Here is a 22,938-nt window from a genome sequence, read left to right on the forward strand (position 1 = left end):
GGGCGCAGGACGGAGTTAAAGTTACCATTTCACAAAATAAACAGAGTAAACCCCATCGAGCCGACGCGCCGCATCCCGCAGTGCCGACGGCCGCGGCGCCCCGCGGCAGAGCCCCCGCGACCCCCATCCCGCCTGGCCGGCGGGCGGCCGTGGGGCACCGTGCACGTGCCACGGAGCGGGGCCTCCTCGCCCGCATTGCGACCCGTATGAAAAATAAACCCCTGGAGATACGGCGAAAAGAAAGTGAAGCCAGAACAGCGGGGAGGACGGGGCGGCTGCTGTGCCCCCGTGCCGGCCCGGCGTGCAAACGGCTCCCGCGGCTGCTCGGGTGCCGGCGGCAGCTGGGACTGGTGCAACGCTCAGGCTGGGGCTGGACAGGCTCACTGCCCTGGGACGGGTTTCCAGGGGCTCTTCCAAGCTCAAAGACCTTGCTCGGAGAAGAACTGCTCCTGGGTAGGCTGCGGACAGGGGTCGAGAGCGTCCAAGCTTCGGCCGTGGAGGAGCCGCCTGGCAGCGCCCCGATTGCTGCCGACATCCACGGTCACGAGCTGGGACCCGGCGCGACGTGTCTCCGGCGGCTCCGCCGGACCCTGGCACCCCCGGGCTGCCCGCGGCTCCCGCGGCTCCGAGCCCATCGCAGCCTCTGGCTGCACCAGCCTGTCCCCCCCGCGGGCCAGGACCCGCTGCAGGGCCTGGGAGGAACGTCCTCGTCCCCACCGAATGCACTAAGCCTCCTGCACAAGCTGCATAACAACAGTTTTCACTTAGGAGATGAAATGACATTTCAACAACATGTGAAACAATTTAAAGCTGTTCCTATCACATACTTTCAATTTTCACGTAATAATTTTTGGACTTGAGGATCTGTGAAAACCGTTTTACATCAGGAGCTGTTCCTTATTCCGATCAGGCTAATAGGAGCTGACGGTGCTTTAGCAGGGACGTTCGTGACACCCCTCCAGCACGGCCCACAGTGTAAGTTTTCCAAATGAATTTAGCTCTAGTTTTTACCCAGCCCAAGGCACCAGCACCACTTTATGGTGTAACGAACCACACGACAGGCCGTGAAACCCAGAGCAGGTGCAGCTTGTTCCCCAGCATAGCAATGATTTCGTTTGGTTAGTTGGATTAATAAGGATTTCTTGCTACCTTAATCAAAACTGAGTGTTGGGCTCCCTAAAGAAAGCGTAAGCTGCATCCCGGCCGCTTTTGGACTGCCAGGGACCCGACATCTCCAAGGGGCTGGTAGACCCGCACACCGCGGCGCTCCAGCCCGAAGGCGGCTCACCACCACCCGCTGGAAGGAGGAAAACCACGGTGATGGGCGCCGGAGGAAGGGAGCGCTCCCGCAACGGCAGCCCTGCGTTTTCCCTCTGTCACCACGCTCGGTGCTTTTCTCTCTATAGCAGACACGGAAAACAGTGCCGCTGCATCCGTGTGCTGCCGCCTCGCCCTCCACCGATCCCAGCATGCAGCTCACGTCGCGCTGCTGGAGGATCCAGGTGTGACACGGGTTTATTTCATAGTTTCTACCAGGACTTGCAAATTTGGTTGGATGTACAGCTTGGTCATTTCCACTAGAAAGCACACATTTTGTGCAGACCAGTGCTCATGCTGGGAATTAATTGCTTTTTTGTTACTGATTCTGCAGTGAAGGCTAAGGCTGCTCCATGCTTTTGCAGACCTCGCTGTCAGCGGCAAGCAGCAGCGCTCCGGCGTCCAAGGCGCAAGTGAGCTGTGGTCCCAGGACCCCGCGGCCAGGCCGGTGCCCGGGCAGCACACGCCTACCCAGACGTACCATGGTTTTTTACCTCCCCACCGGCCCGGCACCTCGGACCTGCAGGGACACCCCTGTTCCCAGGGACATGCCTGTTTCCAGGTCACAGACTCCGTCCCGGGTGGCGGGAGCGAGCGGCCCCGGTGGGACACGCTGCACGGGCACGTGCTGCTGCGCCGCGTCTCCGGCAGCCTTGCGGGGTGGCATCCACCGGACCGCGCTGGGCCAGCGCCTGAGCGTGGTTTTAGGACACGGTTTTCTAGAGGAGCCTGGGTGTGTTCAGGGAAGGCCCCGATTCTGATCTTACTGATCACCCAAGTGAATCAGAAACAATTCTCTCCCACCAGTGGAATTACACCCAGCAGTGGGAGGAGAATTGGGGCCAGGGGGGTTTTGTGGCACTTGGTAAATACTAGTTTTAGTGCAACAGGTAACTGGAACGTCTGGTGCAAATGAAGTTTCTGTACATGGTTCCTTTGCAGCATAACTGGCTTTATTCCTTCCACTCACGGACACGAGTGTGTGCATGTGAATTTACCCGCTCTGGCGCTGCTGTTCAGGCAAAACTAAAAGCCAGGGCAGGAGAAACCAAATCCGTTAGTTTGTCTCGTTGCCGCGGGATTTTGCGAGCCACCGTCGCGCTCAGCCGGCGGCGGCAGGACGTGCTGGTCCCGCCGGGCCGGTTACGCGGGACGCGCCGGCCCCCAAGGCTCAGCGCGGAGCATCCCCTCGCCCCGCGGCTCGGCCCCGCCGGAGCATCCCCTCGCCCCGCGGCTCGGCCCCGCCGGCCTCTCCTGCTCCCACCCGCTCCCCGATCCTGCCCGCAGCGGGAGGGGAGAGCCCGGGCCCGGCGCGCCCCAGAGGTGACGTAGCTCTAAGGTTTCAGAGCTGGAAATGCCGTTCAGCTTGATTTCAGCCTTGACAGCGCGCGAGTCTCGTTCTCACCAGACCGAGACTGCAGCCCCGTGCGAGTTTCGTGTCTCTAACGATGATCCGCATCTCAAAAGAAAAGAGCTTTTTTCCTCATTTCTTGGTTCTACTTATCGCTTTCTTCCTGCTCCCACTCAAAATCTTGCCCTGTCATTTGGTAAAACATAACATTGAAAGGTTTGTAAAACTTCCGCAGTCTGTGGATGACATCGGGGTCTATTTTGGGGTGAGTTCGACCCTTGGACTTGCCCAAGCACCGGGGAGCACTGCTGTCCTCCGGCTTCTTTAGACAGGGGAACCCCTTGGTTTTATTAAAATAAAAATGTTTCTCTGTCACAATCCTCTTGAGGCCTAAGAAGTCCTGGACCTTGGCCATCTCCCCAGCCGGGTCAGTGATGAGCCTCTCGCCACTGACGAACAGGATCTGGGAGAGGGGGAAGTACTGGAGCCAGTTCTCCAGGTGCAGGGCGTAGATCCCGATGCGGATGGCGCTCCAGGAGGCATCGATCAGCCCCAGGGTCCGGTTCTTGAAGGCGAGCACCTCGAAGGTGGGGATCTCCGGCTTCTTGGAGAGCGTCTGCGTGTAGTCCGAGATGGCCCGGGTGACCGGGTTCCTCACCACCACGATCAGCTTGGTGTCCCGGGACATGGAGTGGATGCGCTTGGGCGCCTCGTTGGTCACGAAGTAGCTGGGGGTCTTCTCCATGGTGATCTGCCCCTCCAGGGTCTTGGGCATCACGCTCCTGCGCGGGGGAGAGGAGGGGGGACAGGTTAGCGCCGGCTGGGAAGGGGCAGGTGGACGCGCCGGCCCCCCCGGCCCCAGCGGCCGCGGAGACGCCGGGTTTTGGCGGGCGCTGGGGCGGAGGGACGCAGGAGCGCGTGCCCGGATCAACCCCTCCGGGTGGGTCCTCGGGGCCCGGGCACGGCGGGTACCTGACGTGTTAAATCAGCCTTGGTAGCACATTATACAGTCAGTTTGCCATAGGCATATGTAGACACAAGTTAATTGACAATAAACCTGTACAATACCTGTCTGTTCAGCAAGCCATCTGCTTCCATTTGCTCAATTAAGTCTATTCACTTCAGAGCCTTGTACCAGAGTGGCGCAGTTAGGATTACACAAGACCTTTTTGTTATGATGACATGCTTTTAAACGTCTCAGCTAATAAAACTTAATACAGAATAAGATCCCCTGCTTCTAGTACAATAATTAAATTTATTTACTATCTTGTGTGTGAGAAAGAATGACTCTTCTTTTATCTCTAATTCACATGCTCTGTCAATAATTAATTGCTGCTGGGTTTTGAGCTTCCTGCGCAAGCACTTTTATTAGCCAAAAGGAATTTGCCTACTGGATAAATTAGCATGTAGCAAGACTTTCCTGGATAGCATATTACCATATTGTAAAACGAAACTGCAGCCAAGATAGCATTTATATCTAAGAAAACGGAGAGGTAAATGCTTTTCCCAGCTGCCCCCAGTTAAAGATTATCACAGCAAGCCGGCAGGTGAACGGCGATGTCCTCCACCAGCGCATTACGGCCTCTTTTACGGCCCGTGACGGCCGGGCACCGGAGCGGCCGAGGAAGCTGCAGCGCCCGGGCTGCTGCAGAGCAGGGCTCCGCGCTCGGCCCCGCCGGGAGCCGGCAGCAGCCCCGGCCTGGACGCGTCCCGCCTCCGTGCCCGCCGCGCGCCCGTGCCGGGGACCGCCGCAGGGAGACCTGCGAGGACGTCGCGGTGCTGCCCGCCAAGCCCCCTGCCAGGCTGCGGCGCGGCCCCGGCAGCTCCCGCGCTGGCACAGAGCATCCCGGCCGCTTCTCCCCAGCGACGACACCCCTCCCTGTCCGCTGCCCTCCCGCGGGTGCAGCCGGATGGGGGACGGGGGGGCCGCGTCGCTCCCGCCATCCCTCACCGGCAGCCCCTTCCCCTGGTGCTGGTGCCCAGCAGCTGCTCCCCCGGGCCCCGGCTGCCGAGCGCGAGTCCATGGGACGCTGCACGACATCCCGCGTCCGCCCGCTCTGCCCGGCCTCTTTCCGTGCCTGGTCCTTCCCTGCGCCGTGCGTTTGAGCAGCAGGGACACGCCACGAACAAGGACTGCTAGGAAAGCTGCGCATTGAGGTACGTTCCCTTTATAGAAACCCCTCAACAAATTAAGAGGGATGCAAACACCGGGAGACTGCAGAATCAGAGGCTGCCATTCCCGTGGGGGATCCGACAGCCGGACCACAGTCCCGTAGGAAGGCAGCGTCCTCTGGGGCTCTCCACACCGCAGGAAGGCCCCAAGGCTGCCATCAGGGCGCCCGGGGTTACGGACCGCCGTGCAGAGGCTGCTTCCCGCCGGAGCCCCTTGCTGAACGTGCCGGGGTGGGAGCTGGCTTGGGCGCACGGAGCTGGAGTAATCGGCCCTTTCTGTGTGGACCAGAAAAAATAAGTGTGGCCGTGTAAAATTTCCCATTTGAATTTTTTTTTTAACTGCTTAACAAACTTGGATGTAAAACGCTAGAATTTCTGCATGGAAATTAGGTCTTTTCCCATTTCCCGTTATCAGGCTCTCCCTGCAGATGAGGGTTATGCTCTAACCGTGCTCAGCTGCAGGGACTCAAGTGTCTTCCCCCGTTACTGGCTTCTGCTGCTCTGAACGACACCTGGGGAAAACCAGCCCGCGACAGCAGGGATATTCCTGGCCGTGCTGCTCCCCGCTCGTGTCTGACGCGACCCCGCTCTTACGAAACGCGGCTTGGGGAGGAACGCTGCTGTCTCTAATCCGAGGTTGCTCCGAGGCTGAAGGCGCACCAAGGAGTGTGGGATCCGGCTTATCCCGCGTGACGGAGGAGACCAAGCGAGCAACGCTGGGCTAACCCAGACCTGCCGGTGTCTGTCGGACGCGAGTCCCGCAGCAGGGCTGTCGGCTGATGTCTGCAGCGACAGCGCTTTCCTGCAGCCTCGTGTCTAGCCCTGCATCGGTCCCAGTCCTCGTACGCGGGAGGGGATGCTCGCGCGGGTGCAAAGCTGTGCCAGTTGCACTGGTACAGCACCAGCGGCTCGGGGCGGACGAGGGCTGGCCGGGCCCCCGGCCCCGGCCCCGGCGGGAGGTGCTGCCGGCAGCACGGCCGTCGCGCTCCTTCCTCGTCCCGCCCCGCAGCCCTGCTGCACCCCGCGCCGGGCAGCCGCGCCGGGCAGCCTGCGGGACGGGGCGCCGGGAGCCAGAGCGTGCAGCAGCCCTTGCTCGCCGTGTGTTACGGATCGAGACTGTGATCTGGGGCTTTGTAGATGACAGAGCTTCAAAAGAGATGAAAATTAACCGGAACTGAGGGGAAGCACTGCTGCTGCCCTGCAGCCGCCCTGCCCGCTGGCAGGGGCCGGCGGTCGCCCGGCCGCGGGGACGTCCCCCTCCTTCCAGGCGCCAAGGTGCTGTGGCAAAAGCCCCTTCGTGGACACTTCTGCCAGGAAGTATTTTGCTCCCCTCTGCTCTATGGTCAGGGCAAGACGATTGTCCTCCCTTTAATATTAAACTTACTTAGCTTTTATTTTAAATTATGGTTTCAATAAACTTGCAGAAATAAAACGCCTCTAAACCTTTTCACCGTGGTGGGGATGCTTCAGACAATATGCCGGAGCAAGTTACGGTGGCTGATGTTCAAGCATAAAACAAACACGCCAGGGGGCTATGAAAGAACAACGAACAAACTATTAATTAAAACAGCCCCTTCAGAGGATGCTATTGCAATAAACAGGAGCCAAGAAATTGCAGAGCTAATAATCTGCAAGTGTTGCCACATTTAAGGCCTGTGTTTAATTCCATGCACAATAAAGACAAATGCATAGAGAGGCCAGCGCCGAGGAAAGACGGGGAACTGGCGATGGAGGAGAAGAGGAAGAGGAGGAGACTCGGCTCCTGCGGTTTGGTTGCAGGGAGGACACAGGAAAGGGCAGCGTGCGGTGAGAAGTGTCCCTGCGCTGGACGGGGACACGTCTGCTTGCGGCTCTGCCGCCGGTCTCTGCCCCCTCCTGCCCCTCGTCTGCCTCCACCGATACCGCGACGGGTAGCGGCGATGACGGGGCAGCGTCCACGCGCAGCCCCCGCGGGAAGGCACCCAACGCCTCCGCCCGACGGGGCATCGCACGCCTGCCGGTAGCGGCACCTCCGTGCTGTGCAACGTCAAAATGAAACGTTTATGGCCTTTCCTGGGCCTGGGGCCAGCAGCTACCTGCTACCCCGGCAGACGATCAAATACGTATTACCGGGGTGCGCGGCGGGCGGGCGGCGCTTCTCCCCTCCAGGCTCGTCGCGGGGCTGCGGCACGGCTGCTGCGGAGCTCCGACCGCTCCGCGTCCCTCCGAGCCCGGCCCGGCCCCCCAGCCGCCACCGCGGGCCAGGTCTCCCACCCCGCGGGCAGCCCGTCTGCCCGTCCCCCCCGGCTCGGGGCGAAGGCCAGCTCTGGGCCCTGGCTGCAAAAGCGTGCTGCAGTAATTGCTCTTAACTGCTGGCTTCAGACAAGCTCTTTATTTTCAAAGGATACATTTTATAAATTTGCGAATTTGCATGTTGCCAAAATCCCCTTGTGGTTTATTTAAATCCAGATTATCTTGTTTATTCCTTCAGTCACAGCTGTCATTTATCTCTGTGTAGGCAGCTTGCTCACTATGTTGCAGGTCTCCTGCAATTCCGCTCAAAAGGAGCCTTTGTTAACCGCATTTCCACGTTCCCACCAGGAGAAAAAGTTCCCAGCAGCTCCCAGGGCTCGGGGAGCGGCAGCGGAGGACGTCGACGTGCCCGTGATCGCTGTCCGGGAGAGGCAACGGCCAGGTGCTGCGACAGCATCACCATCTCCGCCGCTCTTCAGTGTGCAGCAAACATCTGCTTTTGTCTTCAGAAAAGACAAACATGGAGACATTTTCCGTTTCATTATTAACACATTCTGCTATAATTGCTTGAGCTGTCAACTGTGACCTGCCAGTAATTCGGCAGGCGTGGGACTTTCAAGGGGAGAACAGCATTGCAGCTGAAGGCCACAATACGCATTAAAAACAGAACCTATTTGCTGTAAGCCCCCAAGTCAAATCTCTTGTTGAATTTGTTCAAACATAAATTTACAGCTGAATTTACATAGGTTTAATGTTTTATAATCTTTTTGGTCTGCGAATCTATATTCAAGACTGAGTGCATTAGCTTAGAAATATTGTGCTTAACGCTGAAAATAATTTTAATCTCTCTAAAGTCCAATCCTTTGCACATCACTAAACCTCAGAATCCAATCCCCTCTAATAAGGGACACAAAACTTGCATCTGCCGCTGCCTAATAGATTCACACTACTCTCATTCAAATGGCTTGCACATGTGCTTTAAAAAACATTAAACAAATTCTAAAGAATTTTAGAAGAAGCTTTTGGTTACTCATGTGTTTCCATTTGAAAGAAGCGGTGCCAGTTCGGAGGGGGCTGGAAGAGAACGAACGTCCCCCCGGGAGCCCCGCGGGAACTCTGCGCCGCTGCAGAGGACGGCGTCGGTCTCCGTCCTGCCGTGGAGACGGGACAGGCTCATCCACCCCCGCGACCCACAGCTCTGCTCCTGCAGGGTCCAGATCACTGCCAGAAATTAGGGGCTACCTGGGACCACTGTGTTACCTCTGCAGGAAAAGCAGCTTTCCTTTCTCCAAAAGTTTGTCACGCCACCTGCTCCACGCTGGCCCCCTTCCCCGGGCTCTGCGGGACTCCGGGAGCCAAGGGCCAGGGAACGCAACGCAGCCGGAGCAGTGGCCACCCCGGCTCCCGCTGCAGCCGGGTGAGGAAGGAGCAGCCAGGGCCCACAAGTGCCAGGTGGCCCCACAGCAGGGCTGCCACGCGCGCGCCTCTCCTGCCACGCGCTCCTGCTGCGCGCTTGCCTGCGTGCTCCCCTCTCCTGCTGCATGCTCTGCACTCCTGCTGTGCTTCCCTGCACGTTCCCCTCTCCTGCTGTGCTCTGTGCTCCTGCTGCATGCTTCCCTGCGTGCTCCCCTCTCCTGCTGCGTGCTCTGCACTCCTGCTGTGCTTCCCTGCACGTTCCCCTCTCCTGCTGTGCTCTGTGCTCCTGCTGCATGCTTCCCTGCATGCTCCCCTCTCCTGCTGTGTGCTCTGTGCTCCTGCTGTGTGCTCCCCTGCACGTTCCCCTCTCCTTCTGCACGCTGCCCCTGCGTGCTCCCCTCCCCAGCTGCACGCTCCCCCTGCGCGCTCCCCTCCCCTGTTGCACGCTCCCCTCTGCTTCTGCACGCTCCCCCGCGTGCTCCCCTCCCCAGCTGCACGCTCCCCCGCGCTCCCCTCTCCTGCGGTCTGGAGCCCTTCCTTCCCTCCACAGTGTCAGCCCAGCGATGGAGAATGGTCTTTTGTTGCCATAACAACGAAGGTGCTAACATCGTGTTGACTAACTGCGAGCTGATATGATCAGAGAGTGGAAGTATCGAGTTGCTATGGTATCCGAAATGCCGAATTTGAAACCGTGTCAATAGCAAAGTTCCCAAAGAGGAAGCGGACGTAAACAGCAGTTTGGGGTACGCGGCTCTGACGCCGGCCCGAGACGGCCCCGCCGCTGCAACCGGCGTTCTGCCCGCGCGAGGCACCGTCCCGCTTGCAGGCTGCGGGAGCGGCTGAGGAGCCGCCGAGGCCCGGCGGCCGCACGGCACCACCCGGCACCCCCTCCCACGGGCGATGGGGACCGCGGAAACGTGGGGCACGGCTCCCCGCGTGGGGCCGGCCCCCGGGCCGCTGACCGCGCTCCTCCGCCTCCGCTTCCCACGCGCACGCGGACGGGGTTGTGTTTGCACCACCGCGAGGTGCCGGAGACACCACGGTGCTCCCGCAGCCGGGGGAGGCTCTGCCCACGCCGTGGGGCTCTGCCCGCGCCGTGGGGCTCTACCTGCGCCATGGGGCTCTGCCTGCACCATGGGGCTCTGCCTGTGCCATGGGGCTCTGCCTGCACCGTGGGGGTCTACCTGCACCATGGGGCTCTGCCTGCGCCGTGGGGGTCTACCTGCGCCGTGGGGGTCTACCTGCACCGTGGGGCTCTACCTGCACCGTGGGGCTCTGCCTGCACCGTGGGGGTCTACCTGCACCGTGGGGGTCTACCTGCACCGTGGGGCTCTACCTGCACCGTGGGGCTCTGCCTGCACCGTGGGGCTCTACCTGCACCGTGGGGCTCTGCCTGCACCATGGGGCTGTACCTGCACCGTGGGGCTCTGCCTGCACCGTGGGGGTCTGCCTGCACCGTGGGGGTCTGCCTGCACCATGGGGCTCTGCCTGTGCCATGGGGCTCTGCCTGCACCGTGGGGGTCTACCTGCACCATGGGGCTCTGCCTGCGCCGTGGGGGTCTACCTGCGCCGTGGGGGTCTGCCTGCACCATGGGGGTCTGCCTGCACCATGGGGCTCTGCCTGCGCCGTGGGGGTCTACCTGCACCGTGGGGGTCTACCTGCACCATGGGGGTCTACCTGCACCATGGGGCTCTGCCTGCGCCGTGGGGGTCTACCTGCGCCGTGGGGGTCTGCCTGCACCATGGGGGTCTGCCTGCACCATGGGGCTCTGCCTGTGCCATGGGGCTCTGCCTGCACCGTGGGGGTCTACCTGCACCATGGGGCTCAGTCCATGCCGTGGGGCTCTGCCCACGCTGTGGGGCTTGGCTCAGGCCGGGGGGCTCGCGGCTGGGGCCAGACGCTGCCCGCAGCATTCGAGCCCTTCCCGGAGGCAGGGGACGATGCCTTTGGAGCACGGCCTGTTCCTGATGCGGTTTTTCATCCTCGAGCCCCGTCCAGAGCCCAATGATCGCAAAGAAAGGGATTCTGTGTCTCCACAAAATGTAAAATCTTTAACGGCTCATTGGCATGTGCATAAGTTGGCCTGGATAAGAAGTTACTCCAGAGAGTCTGCTATCGATTCTGTCAGGGATTCAGAGGTTTTATAGGCATCGCTCAGGATCTCTTTAGTACCTGTACCCTCTTAATGGCTCTCATCGCCGGCAGGACCGAAAGCATCCCCCGCGCCCCGGGAAGGGGCTGGGCCCCGCCGGAGGCAGCTCCCGCCGGGGGAGCGCGGCCGTGCCCCAGGAGCCCCGAGCCGGGAGAGCTGCTCTGCGTCCTCGCCGGCACTTGGGAGCTGGGGGAGACACCAGCTAGGGAAGAGGTGGGTGAACCTCACCCGGGAAGGCTCCTCTCCTCCTACCAGTAGGCAACAAAATCAGTGGGCAGCTGGCTGAGTAGCAGACGGAAATATAAATACACTCTGATTTCACTGGGACCATCTGGCTGCGGCATGATAGGCGGGTAAGAACGCTATAATCATGGGCAGAGAACTAAGCTGAGCCATTAAAGTCTTTTAGTAGAAGCAACTGTGGAACCCACGTTAATCCAGCAACGCGCTGTGAACGGACGTGGCAAGGTTAGACCCATTCAGCTGCAATTAAAAATAACCCTTGCTATTCAGGCTGGCTTGGGTAGCTATTACGCTGTTGTGTTCCCCAAAGACTTCTGCGGATATAGACTGTTGATGCAAGCACAATGCAATCTGAAATTATGATCTTAATGCTAAATCCTGCTTTTTGCTGTTCTTTCCTCAAGTGGATCTCCTCCAGGACGCGGCTGTTGCCTCGTGCTGAAATCCCCTGCCGCAAACAGCCACAGGAGCTCGGCAGGCTCCTGGCGTGACCGCACGTGCTCGGCGTCACCCCGAGCGCCCATCGTCTCGGGCGACGTGCAGAAACGCGGCCCTCAGCACATCGCCGAGCTTTGGGCCAAGCAGTCCCGGCTCTGCTGGATGGGGATACGTGCTCAGGGTGACATTGTTTTACTAGGGATAAATTTGGCCTGATCTGTCCAATTTTAACATTTAATTTATGATGGGTCAGCACACAGCCACGGAGGGGGTAGTGCAAAAGGTTGGAAATGCGCATTTCTAACTTCACTGCAGTCAAAATAATTTTGACTAATTCTCACTACTGTAGTCTACCGAAGCGCTGTGACGTTGTTCACGGGGCATCTCTCAGAGTCGCTGAGCAATTTAATTAATGTATTAATCACAGCCACGGGTAGCACTGGCCTGAAGGCCCCCTCTCTCGCATGCGTCTAGGCGGAGGGGCTCTCGTCGGCGGGAGCCGTGGTGGGTCCCGCCCCGGCCGGCCGAGGGCTTCCGAGTCGAGGCACCTGCCCTCTCCGTCCGCCCAGGCGCAGCTCCCCCGAACGCCAGCTCGCCCACGCCGGGCCCCGCGCCGGTGCCGGTGCCATTCCCGGGAGGGCACCCGGCCGCCCGCAGCCTCCTCCTGCCTCCCCGGCGGCTCCGGACGGCCGCGCAGGCTGCACACGGCCGGGCACGCGGAGACGCGGCGGCACGGCTCTGCCCTGCCGCTGGCTAAGCCACGGCTGCAGTAACACCATTTACCACTGCCGCTGCGGGCTGTAGTTCCTGGAAAGGCCAGTTTAACACGGAAACGATACAGCTGAGGAAGTGAGAACAAGATGCACTGTCCAAACCACTCTCAATATTGATTTGACTCAATTGGGCAATTTAGAGCATTCCTGTTTCCCCAGGGATGGGCCTTTCCAGAGAAGAAATAATACGGATCTACATCGCAAGGAGCTCAGTTTCATCTTCTGGAAAATGTACCTCTACCGGAAAAAAACCCTGCAAATAATGGCTGCCTAAGTGAAAGCACTGCTGCTACATCATGCTAAAAGCTTTTCAGGGAAAAACAGTAAATAAATTCCACTCTTCAGCGGTATCTGGCTGTTATCCTGATGCTGCGCCGTGAGTAATAGCAGAGCCGTGGACAGCGGGAGGAGTGTGCTGTCCCCACACCAACCTCCCCGCTCCTCACCCAGCTCAGCTCAGCACGGCGGGGCACGGGGCACGGGCAGGCGCTCGGGGTCCCGGCCGGGGCTGAGGCCCCGCGAAACGCGTGCCAGGCGCCGCAGGGGACGGGGCATCGCCGCTCCGTCCGGCACCAGCGGCTCTTCCCGCCGGAGCGGGCGACGCCAGCCAGGCTGCCACCGAGGGCACAGCGATTTATTAGATGCATGTGCTGATTATTTGGGGGCTTAAGTTCATTTATTATGTATGCAAAAATGGTAATACACTGGCATCTGAATGTCTTTTAGGCATACAATATCCTTATTATTCAAAATGTTTTTTCCTCCATAATTGAATGGTTTACCTTATTATTACTTTATGTTAATGACCCAGCATTTCCATTTTTCTATAGGATGCTTAATTGTAAGCGAAGTGCAATCAGAATCAGCGATGCCATCTGTAATTGACGGCATCATAATAACAGCCAGCGCTGCAAGAACAAAGTACCGGGATAAATGGATCCAGGGAGAAAGCAGCCTCCGAAAATAGCCGGGAAGCTGTTCTGGTCCGGGACGAAAGCACCTCCGCGCAGCGCCCGCTCTCCCTGAGCACTGACAGTTTGGGCATTAACACAGACAGAGTGCTATTTATATCAGTTTGTACATTTAATCAGTTTTTTTGCAGTTTTCAGCGGGATGTGAACTATATCCCTGTCCAAGGCATTTGGTTCAAATCAGCTGAGACAGAGAATAATCAAGATTTATGATTCTCATTCTGACTCGGATCACACAGTCGGTGCAACCGCAGCAGCAGAGCTGACTGACATCCCTTCACTTTCCCTCGCAGCAGCGATTTAACGTCCATCCCGCGGAGCGTCGAGGCGCTGCCGCAGCCCCGGTGCGGGCGAGATGGGCTCCGGCTGCCGGCGCCCAGGGCAGGGCCGCGCCGGGCAGGGCCGTTGGGCAGAAATCAATAGCATAGCGCTTTGCAAAATAAAAGCGATTTCATCTCGTCCTGCCGCTCAGCGCGGCTCAGAGCAGCCGGGAGGATGGATCGGTCTGCGGGGCACCGACCTCCCCGCGAAAACCCGCCTCTGCCGCAGCTGCGCACGTGCTGCCAACGCCGCCTCCGCCGCGAGGGCGACGGTGCCTGGGGCAGAGCGGATCGGCCCTGCGGCTCGCCGGGACCCGCGAGCGGTGCGGGAGGCTGCTTCCCGGCCGCCGGGGCTGCCGGCGTCTCCAGCGATAGCCCTACTTCCAGGGCCTCGGAGCCGGCCCGGGAGGCCAGGTGCTGCCCAACACCTCCGCCGGGAAGCACGCGTTTAGATAAAAACTAAATGATCCAAACCCAACTCTCCCGGAGCAGCCGCGAGCGGCGGCGGCGGGGCGCGGGGGCCGGCGCGGCGGGCGAGCACAAGCGCGGCGGCTCTCGGGATGCTCGTGCGTGCGGCGGGCGCTGCCGGCTCTGCCCCGGGGCAGCCGGGACCCGGCACCGAGCTCACGCGGGCGGCACAGCACTCGAGGAGGTGGAAAAACAGACCGATTCCACCGCCATCGATAGAGTAAACAGCTCCTGGTTTGGATAAACAGAATTACTAGTGCTGAAGAGCCCTGGGCAGTGCTGCACACTCTGATTAGTGTAAATGCTAAACACAAACCAATTAACACTCCCTAAGACTGCTTATCTCATGTCACTTAGTGCTAAAATAAAGCCTAACACTAAATACACATATTGATTTAGCCATTAAATCTAGCATCACTCAAAATAACTCATTATATTATTGAGAAAAAATAGAGTCACCTTAGTTTTCAGAACCAAGTGCACTGTGCGCAGCGATTTAGTTGCTCCATCCAGGAGGGGAAAGTTACTGCTGATAATCAGAGCAGACTGACGCTGCTTGGCCTGAAAGTTGGACCTGGAAGGACCGGAGGTGCCAGCGTGCCGCCCCGGCCGGCCGTCCTGGGAGCGCGGTGCTGGTGCACGCGCTGGTGCTGCGGTGCTGCCCTGACCGGGCGCAGAGCACGGCTCAGAGCGCGGCTGCTCTGCCGGGGCCGGGCACGGGCTGCAGGCATCAGCTGTGCGACCAACTGCTGGAGACCCTTCCTCACTGCTGGAGACCTTTCCTTACTGCTGGAGACCCTTCCACACTGCTGGAGACCCTTCCTCACTGCTGGAGACCCTTCCACACTGCTGGAGACCCTTCCACACTGCTAGAGACCCTTCCTCACTGCTGGAGACCCTTCCTTCGCTGCAGCGAGGTGCAGCTGCCCGCGGCGGGCGTTTGGCCACAAGCGCACCGCAGATGCAACACGGAAATGAGCTGACCGGGAGCGCTACCTGCAAGGCAATAAATGGGACTACGACAAAAGTTAACGTCCCTGATGTTTCCTTCCGAGCTGCTGCCTTTTGCACTAACTGAAGCAAAAAAAAATTCCACTTAGTTAAGACATCTGTGTAACACCCTTGCTTCAACGCACCTGCAGACCAGGTTTGGGGCTCACGGGGTTTGAGCCGCTGGGTGCCAGCACTGCTGCCGGCGCGGTGGCAGGAGGCTGCGAGGAGGCACCGCGGCCCCCGCGAGCGGGGCTGGTGCCACCCCGGGGGACGGGGCCACGGGAGCAGGTGGCAGCACCGGCCCGGTGACCGGGCAGAGCCCGGCGGCAGCACGCTGCCCGCCAGCGCCAGCGGAGGGGCGGACGGGATGCGGGGCCGGGAGCAGACGCGAGCGGTGTCTGCAGCGCTAATGACGAGGACTAACGCCTCGGCTGGGCCAGGTGTCCCTTCTGCCGACGAGGTGAATAGGATGCGAGAGGCCGCAGCTGCCACAGCACCGAGGGGGGAGGACGGGCGAGCGACGGCAGCCCTCGTCAGCCAGGAGCAATGCAGAAATGGGTATCTCAAACTGGAGGCAAGGATTAAAAATAAATCTCCCCGAGTTTAATATTCTGCCAGTCAGCTCCTTTTTGTAGGTGGAATCTATTAAAAAATTAACTTTCTGCTAAAATGCTAAAGTATTTTTGACATTTAACAGCTTGCTTCAAGCAAAAAAGTGCAACAAATACACGGGAGAGCTAATTGGCTCCAGCACACCCAACATCCAGCCCGCCATGAATAAGCAACGCAGCGCCAGGGCAGCGACGGCTGGAGCGGACCCAGGAAAGCCTCCTCCTGATCAGCGATGCGTCTGCTCCAGCCTCTCATGTTAGCACAGCGTCACTGGGAAGAGCCCATCGCAATCCGGCTAAAGAACAAAACCAGCCGCAAATTGAATCTTTAGACCAGTGGGCACCAGAGCAGGAGGGGCATGGGCGGTAATTTCATCCTACTGAAGTCTGCACTGGGAGATGCTTAGTTTGCTGCAAGACGGAGAAGGAACTGCTTGGCAATGTATTCTTCTCAATAAAAATTAATGCTTTAACAAGAGGCCAAATAGCTACAGCTAATGTACTTCTGAATGAGATCTAAATTTTATTCATAAGCATCAGTGTCAGGACTAAAATAACATTTTTATGGACACTATGAGCATAAACAGCTCTGCTGATTCAAAAACAGAAACTGCACTTCTGAATGAATCGACTCATTCATTTGGAACAAAAGCATCATTTTAAATACATGCCTCAAATAAAAGAGAAAGCCAGAGACAATATTCTTTTTGCAAGCCTGCTTCCAAGAAATGCACTGCAGAGGAGAAGGGAGAGGAGTTCCTGGCAAGGGGGTGGTGAGGGGAGTCCCAGGGAAGGTGCCGGTGCAGAGATCACTCAGCTGCTGCCTGGACATGGCTCGACTGGGGCAGGATCACCGTCCTGCCTCCTGAACCATCTACGTGTGGAAAGGAATCGCAGGTGGGACAGAGGGGCACCGCATTGCAGTGGAAATCCCTGTTGAGCTCCGACATTCAGGACTTGCTGGCCCTGGTGCATGGTGAACTGGCCTTCAGGCATTTTGCGGTGGATTGCACCACCTTCAGAGGTTTTTCTGGACTCTTGAGAACCAGGCGCTGAGAAACCTGAAGGAGTTAAAAGACCATCTCAGGGCTGTGGACATCACTCCATGCTGCGTGGAGAGACGCACAGAGCCTGAGCGAGTCCTTCCGCGTGGGTTTGCCCAGCGTGGATGGCAAACCTGAGCAGCCAACTGCGGGATGGCAGCAGCTACCCTAGACGTGTGCTGGGGAAAAATAATGCAAAAGAGATGACTCCGTTTCTTGCCAGTGCTCCTAACCATGGCCGGCCCCTGCGCTCCCGCTCCGCCTCTGCCCGTGCCGGTTCTCGTGCCGGGTCTCGTGCCGGTTCTCGTGCCGGTTCTCGAGCCCTCCCTCAGCCCAGCGCTGCCGTGGCGGCCCACCCGCCCCGCGGCCGGCCGTGGGGATGGTGCCCCCTCCACCGCCCAGCCCAGCCGGGCCCCGGAGACCGCCGCGTCGGTGGCACCTTGGCTGCAGGCGCGCCTCGGCGGCAGACGTCCGCCGCGAGGCCTCGGCTCGGGGGTTTCTCAGCTCCGGGGTGCCCGGCCCCTGGACGTGCTCCAGCTGGTGCTGGTCTGGGACACGTTGCGTGAAGGACTTTCCGGAAGCTTCGTTTGGATTTTGATGCGGATATTGATAACGTACAGATAGCCATTTCTATACCAACAGAAGCAGATACAAATGCTTCAAAGGCACAAGTTAAAAATAGTCATAGAACTGGAAAATGTGGAGAGCCTCACAGCTAACAACTAACTGATAAGAGATTTGCAGAAAAATACATCTTGGAGAGCACGCTCATTATAGACAGAAAAGTCAGACAGATGTCAGAGAACACTCCAGCACAAGGAAAAATTTATAGACATCTATGACAGGGCAAGGAAATGACAAAATCCTGGACCAACAGAAATGCTGTGCTTCAAGTCCTGCAACAACGAGCTGCAAAACGCAACCAGCTACGCTGAGTGATGGTGGCGAGCGCCCACAGGACACGGCCCAGCACCCACGATAGCAGGAGCCGTTGGGCTGGGCAACGGAGACGGGACGGGACAGTGACGCGGGTGACAGGAAATCACGGGGCTCATTTGGGAAGCCCAAGCCATGCGTCTAGATAGCTCGTTCTCTACCGGTGCTTTTAACGAGCACCTCTGCAGAGACGGCTCCTTCCTGCTGCCAGCCACGGCCGAGCCGTTAAACGGCACCAAAGCCTCCAGCCGGGGCGAGGCCCCGTCCCCCAGGCCCTGCAGCGCTGCCGTCACGGAGGACGCGGGGAGCGTCTGCCCTCCCGGCACCGCACGGCGTGGGTGGCTGTGGAGCCACCGCTGCACCCAGAAAGGCCCGGGGCAAGGCCAGAACTGCTGAAAAGCACCGGGCACATTCAGGGAAATTAGCGGTTCTGATGTGAGGTTTCCTGAGCCGAATCCAGAACAGCCTGCAGGGAGACGAGCAAAAGAAGGGCAAAACGGGAGAGGACACGACTCAGCCAGGCATTGCCTTTTGCAGGGAAACGTTCTCGACACAGCCAGCTCGTGCAGGAAGGCAGCGTCAGACGTGCAGCCCAGGGTACTGCACGGCCTGCGCTCCGCGTCGTTCAGTGCTGTGCCGGGGCTCTTTCAAGACAGGTTAAATTCTTTGCTCCTGCTCTGGGAGAGCAAGTTAGGGAGTAATTGATGTTCTCCTCACAACCGGGGGCAGGGAGCCCGCTCCTAACAAGGCCCCCGGGTGCCGTGCCGAGCCGGCAGGTGCTTCGGAGCAAGCCGAGTGTCCTGCTCCGGTTGAGGCAGGATGCTCCGGAGGTCTCCGGGAGGTGAGTATGCTCCATGCACGCCTCCCAGCAGCTCCCAGTGCCTCCCAGCACCTCCCAGCAGCTCCCAGTGCCTCCCAGCAGCTTCCAGTGCCTCCCAGCACCTGCCAGCAGCTCCCAGCACCTCCCAGTGCCTCTCAGCAGCTCCCAGCAGCTCCCAGTGCCTCCCAGCAGCTCCCAGTGCCTCCCAGCACCTCCCAGCAGCTCCCAGCACCTCTCAGCGCCTCCTAGTGCCTCTCAGCAGCTCCCAGCAGCTCCCAGTGCCTCCCAGCAGCTCCCAGTGCCTCCCAGCACCTCCCAGCAGCTCCCAGTGCCTCCCAGCACCTCCCAGCACCTCCCAGTGCCTCCCAGCAGCTCCCAGCACCTCCTAGTGCCTCTCAGCAGCTCCCAGTGCCTCCCAGCAGCTCCCAGTGCGTCCCAGCACCTCCCAGAAGCTCCCAGTGCCTCCCAGCAGAGCCGGCCACCCCAACCACTGCTTCTGCGCTGCTCCCAGTCTCGCGGAGCTGCCAGGCTCAGCTGTGCGCCGCCCTATGACTAACCGGTTAAGTAGCCCGGCTGCTAATAAAACTTTAACGGGCGCTGGACACTTTGCTTGTTTTACGAGGCCGATTAGGGACCATGCGAGAGGAAAATTACCGGCTCCCAGCACCCTCGTGGTGGTAAGAGGACCAAGCAATTAGCGTTAATATTTAAATATCACCGACAAAGCGATTCCCATCTGGCTCCAAACAGCTAGCGCCCGACCGCGATGGGTCTGGACGGGGGAACTCCGCGTGCACCAGGCAATCCCGAATGTCCTGACAGCAGCCATCAGCTCGGAGGCGCGTGGGGCCGGTTCTCCCCGCGTGGGGCCGGTTCCCCCCGCGTGGGGCCGGTTCCCCCCGCGCAGGGCTGGGCGTGGAGGTGGCCACGCCGCTACCGCCACCGATTTTCCTGCAGCGGGGGTAATACATCTGCGGCCACAAATGAAAGATCAATATTTATTTTACACACACACTACCCTTTAGAGGCCCTTAATTGTAAATTAATCATCATTAACTGACAGTAATTGAACAGGCTGAAGGCTCCAGTCATGGCTTTCCCTGGCAGTGGAGACCCGGAGCGGCTGCAGCTGCAAAGGGGAGCAGGGATGGGGACGGGGACAGGGATAGGGGACAGGGACAAGTGGCAGAAGGCACCTCGGCCTCCCAAGCTGTCCCTGGGGACATGGAGACCCTCATCACGGTGTCCCTGGGGACACCCCTGCCCCGTGCTCCAGCGTGGCAGCTGGCACCGGGTCCTCACGCCAACCCGACCCGTCCCGAGTGCAGGTCCAGGGACAGGGAAGAGCTTGGTCGCGTCCCTGGAGTTTTGACTCTTCATGGAAATAGCAGCGATATAAATAAATGGCACAGAAACGTCAGGAACAGTGAAGCCAGGCTGCAGAAGTCCCACTCGGACAGGCCGTGTCCTCCGAGCCGGGCAGAGCCCCCCTGTCCACGGGCCATGTCCCCCAGCACAGTCACGCACGGCGGGTGCTGGAGGGCTCCACGAGTGGCTCTTGCTACCGTGGATCCCTCTGGATCGCACAAGCGGTCCCAGGAGCAACAGTCCCTCTGGTTAGATGCCTCCGTTTAGCTTTTTCTGAAGACTATTAGCAGTTTAGTCCACACCCGACTCCTGCCAAATCCCAGAGCCCAAGAGATAAGCTGGGACACGAAGTGATTTATGACCGAGTCAAGAAGCCGAGCCCTCCGTGCGCGGCGGAGCAGCCTGAACACCTCCCGCAGCGGGCGCCCGGGCTGGGCACGGCGATCGCTCGCGTCCTCGCTGCCGGGAGCCGGGAGAGCCGAGCGCTTCGCGGCGATGCAGGACTCCCGCTCCCGGGACTCCGCGGGGCCCGACACTGTCGTCCCCAGGGAAAAATGCACCGGTTACAGATGAGGCCGATCCGCAAGGGGAGCAGGTTCTGCAGAGCGCTGCGCTAAAGGCAATTCCCAGAGGTGCCACAACGGAGACGGAGGTGATGCCTCACTCGCGTTTACCCGCAGCAGAGAGCAGCCAGCCCTCCTCCTCCTCCTCCCCGCAGGGACGCCCTCGGCCGCAGCGAGCGGCCCGTGACCCACCGCGGGAGCGGCCGTGCGGCCAAGGGACCGAGGCGCGGTGGCCCGAGCACGGCGTGGGCGATCCCCAGCTGCGCCCCGCTCCCTCGCACGGCCTCGGCGGGGATGTCTTGTGGCACGGCAAACCCGGTGCCGTGGACGGGGCAGAGCTCATCCTCAGGCCCCCGAATGGTAGGTAGGGGCGCTTGTAAAGTGCATTTCTGTGCAGGACCCCGCCGTGCAGTCTTGCAGCAAAAGGAGATGTTCCCACCCGAAGCCTTCACTGAGCAGCTGGTCTGGAGCTGGCCAGTTCCCGGTGTCAGGCAGTGGGGCTCAGCCAACGCCTGTCTTTGCCTTATTCTCCCCAGAAAGATGCGTTTCCCCCAGCATCTCTTTGGGACTGCTTTGTGAAAAGGGGAGTAGAAGCAGCAGAGGGTCAGGAAGACCCAGAGCTGCTGCTTACGGAGGGTCCACAGCTCTGGAAGCTGTTGCCGATGGCAAGATCTCTGCACCCGGGGTTTTAGCTGTGGCTTTTGCAGCGATGGTGTCAGCCTGTGAAACGCTCACGTGGTGCAATCTGGACTACAATTGCCGAGGCCTGAGAAGAGAGACGTGCCAGAAGCGAAGGGGCATCCCAGGAGGCAGGGTGCACGGCCCCGGGAGCCCGGGCAGCCCCCGGCCGGCCGCCCCGCCCCGCACGCCGGCACTCCGCGCTGCTCGCGGGAGGCAGAGCTGCAACGGGCTCGAAGCCCAGAGGGCTGCTTTTCCCTGGGGAGTGAGAAGCTGCTGTTTGTTTCCTTTCGGTTGTTACAGAAACACAAAACAAGAACAAACGCCAGTTCCTCCTCCCCTGGCTCCCAGGTAAAGCAGCCGCGAGCCTGCTGCAAGCGTGGGGCGGTGCAGGAGCACGGCCTTGCAGCAGCCGGGGCGAGGTGCACGCTCGCCGGCAGAAGTGCTGCTTTTTGGGCCGACTTGCCCACCAGAGGACTCTGAGATATCCACACGGCAGCTCTGCCCCGCGCTTCTGTCGTTGCGGTGATCCAGCCACAGGACGCGCCCGGCCCCGGGGCGCGAGAGCCGGAGAGCAGCGATGCCCAGGGCGGGCAGGCCACGTGGATGAGCTGGCAGAAAGAAATGCAAATTCCTTTTCTGTGAGGACAACAGTACCATGAACACTGACTTTATTAAAATGCAGAATTATTTCAGGTCCCTTTGTTTAGCTCAGAGCCTGGAGGTAATTTATGCACAAGGATGGAGCAGCGAGGGCTGTGCCGAGCTGCCTGTGCCAGCATTTCTTGGCTTGCGCTCTTGGTGCGAAAGCTTTCCAGCTCTGGCAGGAAGGGCTCTGGGAAGCCCACACTCTCCCCTGCCTGCTCTTGCTGAAGAAGTTTCCCTGTGCCCCCAGCCCCTCTCTGCAGCTCCTGGGGACTGGGCCTTTAACGCAGAGGTTAATTAAGTGCTCACTTATCAAGCAGGCTGGCTCTGCCGCTCGGCTGTGCCTTTCCCTTGCAGTCTGCCCTTCCTCCTGCTGCCCAGAGCACCGTGCCCTGGTTGCACGCAGGACCTTGACGCCGCTCCGCAGGAGATGCCAGCTCCGAATGCTGGTGCACGGCATCCCTTCGCTCCAGCCTCCGGCCTCCCTTGGAAAAGGGGTTGGAGCCTGACAGGGAAAACGGTTTAAGTCATGGCAAAACGAGGAGATCCATCCTCTCCTGCCCGCTCCGGGCTGCCGCTTCCCAGCGCCGCGGGGTGCAAGCGGCACCTCTTCCCGCACGCGACGTGCAAATGCACCTGCAGCCACCGGCACCTGCCCGCTGCTGGATGTGGTCCAGGTGCCTTCAGGCTGGGAAGCTCACGGACTTTGCAGCTCATGAATTTTGCTTGGTCTTGGAGACTCATTCCTGGCAACGTGAGACACTGCAAGCTCTGATCGAAATCTGGGGCTTGGTTGCCTGTTCTGCTGCTTTGGCCTTTATACCAAAGAGAAGCTAGTAAGAGTTGGCAGAAGAAATGCCAGAACCTGGCACAGAGATGATGGCATTAAAAACTCCATCTACTTCATATCTGAATGAATGTAATTGCTGAGGCAAATAAGGTCTCCTGGAAATTGTTGACGGGGAGCTTTATTGAGAGGAAATCTTGCATCGGGTTGCGTGCTCTTGTTTTGAGGAGCTTAAACGATGTCCGAGATCATGCTAGACTAAATCCTTGGCTCCCACTGCCACCCAGGAAGTCTCAGCTGGGCTGACTTGCATTTCCATCTGCATATTAATGCTAGGCTTGTAATCAGCAAGAAAACATTCCTGGCCCATTGGTCTAAGCGTAAACATCTGCAGGGAAAAGTAAACGCGTGAGGAAGCGTCCCGCCTCTGCGATGGCCCAGAGGAGAGTTTGCCGGTGCCGGCGCTCACGGGATTTGCCGTATCCAGACTGGCAGAACAGGAGGGCTCTGCGCGTAATCCCCGGATCTGCTCATTCGGCGTTGGGACGCACGCTGCTGGGGCTGTTTTGAGAACAGCACAGCGTGTTTGACACAAAGTCTAGCTTCACTGAGCTGGGTTTATTATCTGAGAAAAGCTAAT

At 59.4% G+C, this 22,938-nt stretch overlaps 1 protein-coding gene across 1 annotated transcript in view; it reads right to left on the reverse strand.

The window, feature by feature from the left end:
- Positions 1–2,728: 2,728 nt before the first annotated feature.
- The window catches only part of HS3ST4 (heparan sulfate-glucosamine 3-sulfotransferase 4), a 59,476-nt gene continuing 39,266 nt past the window's right edge, over positions 2,729–22,938 (reverse strand). The window contains exon 2 of the mRNA XM_026103937.2: positions 2,729–3,450. Coding sequence (XP_025959722.2) covers positions 2,814–3,450 — 637 coding nt within the window. The 3' untranslated portion in view covers positions 2,729–2,813. The remainder of the gene's footprint in view (positions 3,451–22,938) is intronic.

This window comes from Dromaius novaehollandiae, chromosome 14 (assembly GCF_036370855.1).
Source record: "Dromaius novaehollandiae isolate bDroNov1 chromosome 14, bDroNov1.hap1, whole genome shotgun sequence".
Lineage (NCBI taxonomy): Eukaryota > Metazoa > Chordata > Aves > Casuariiformes > Dromaiidae > Dromaius > Dromaius novaehollandiae.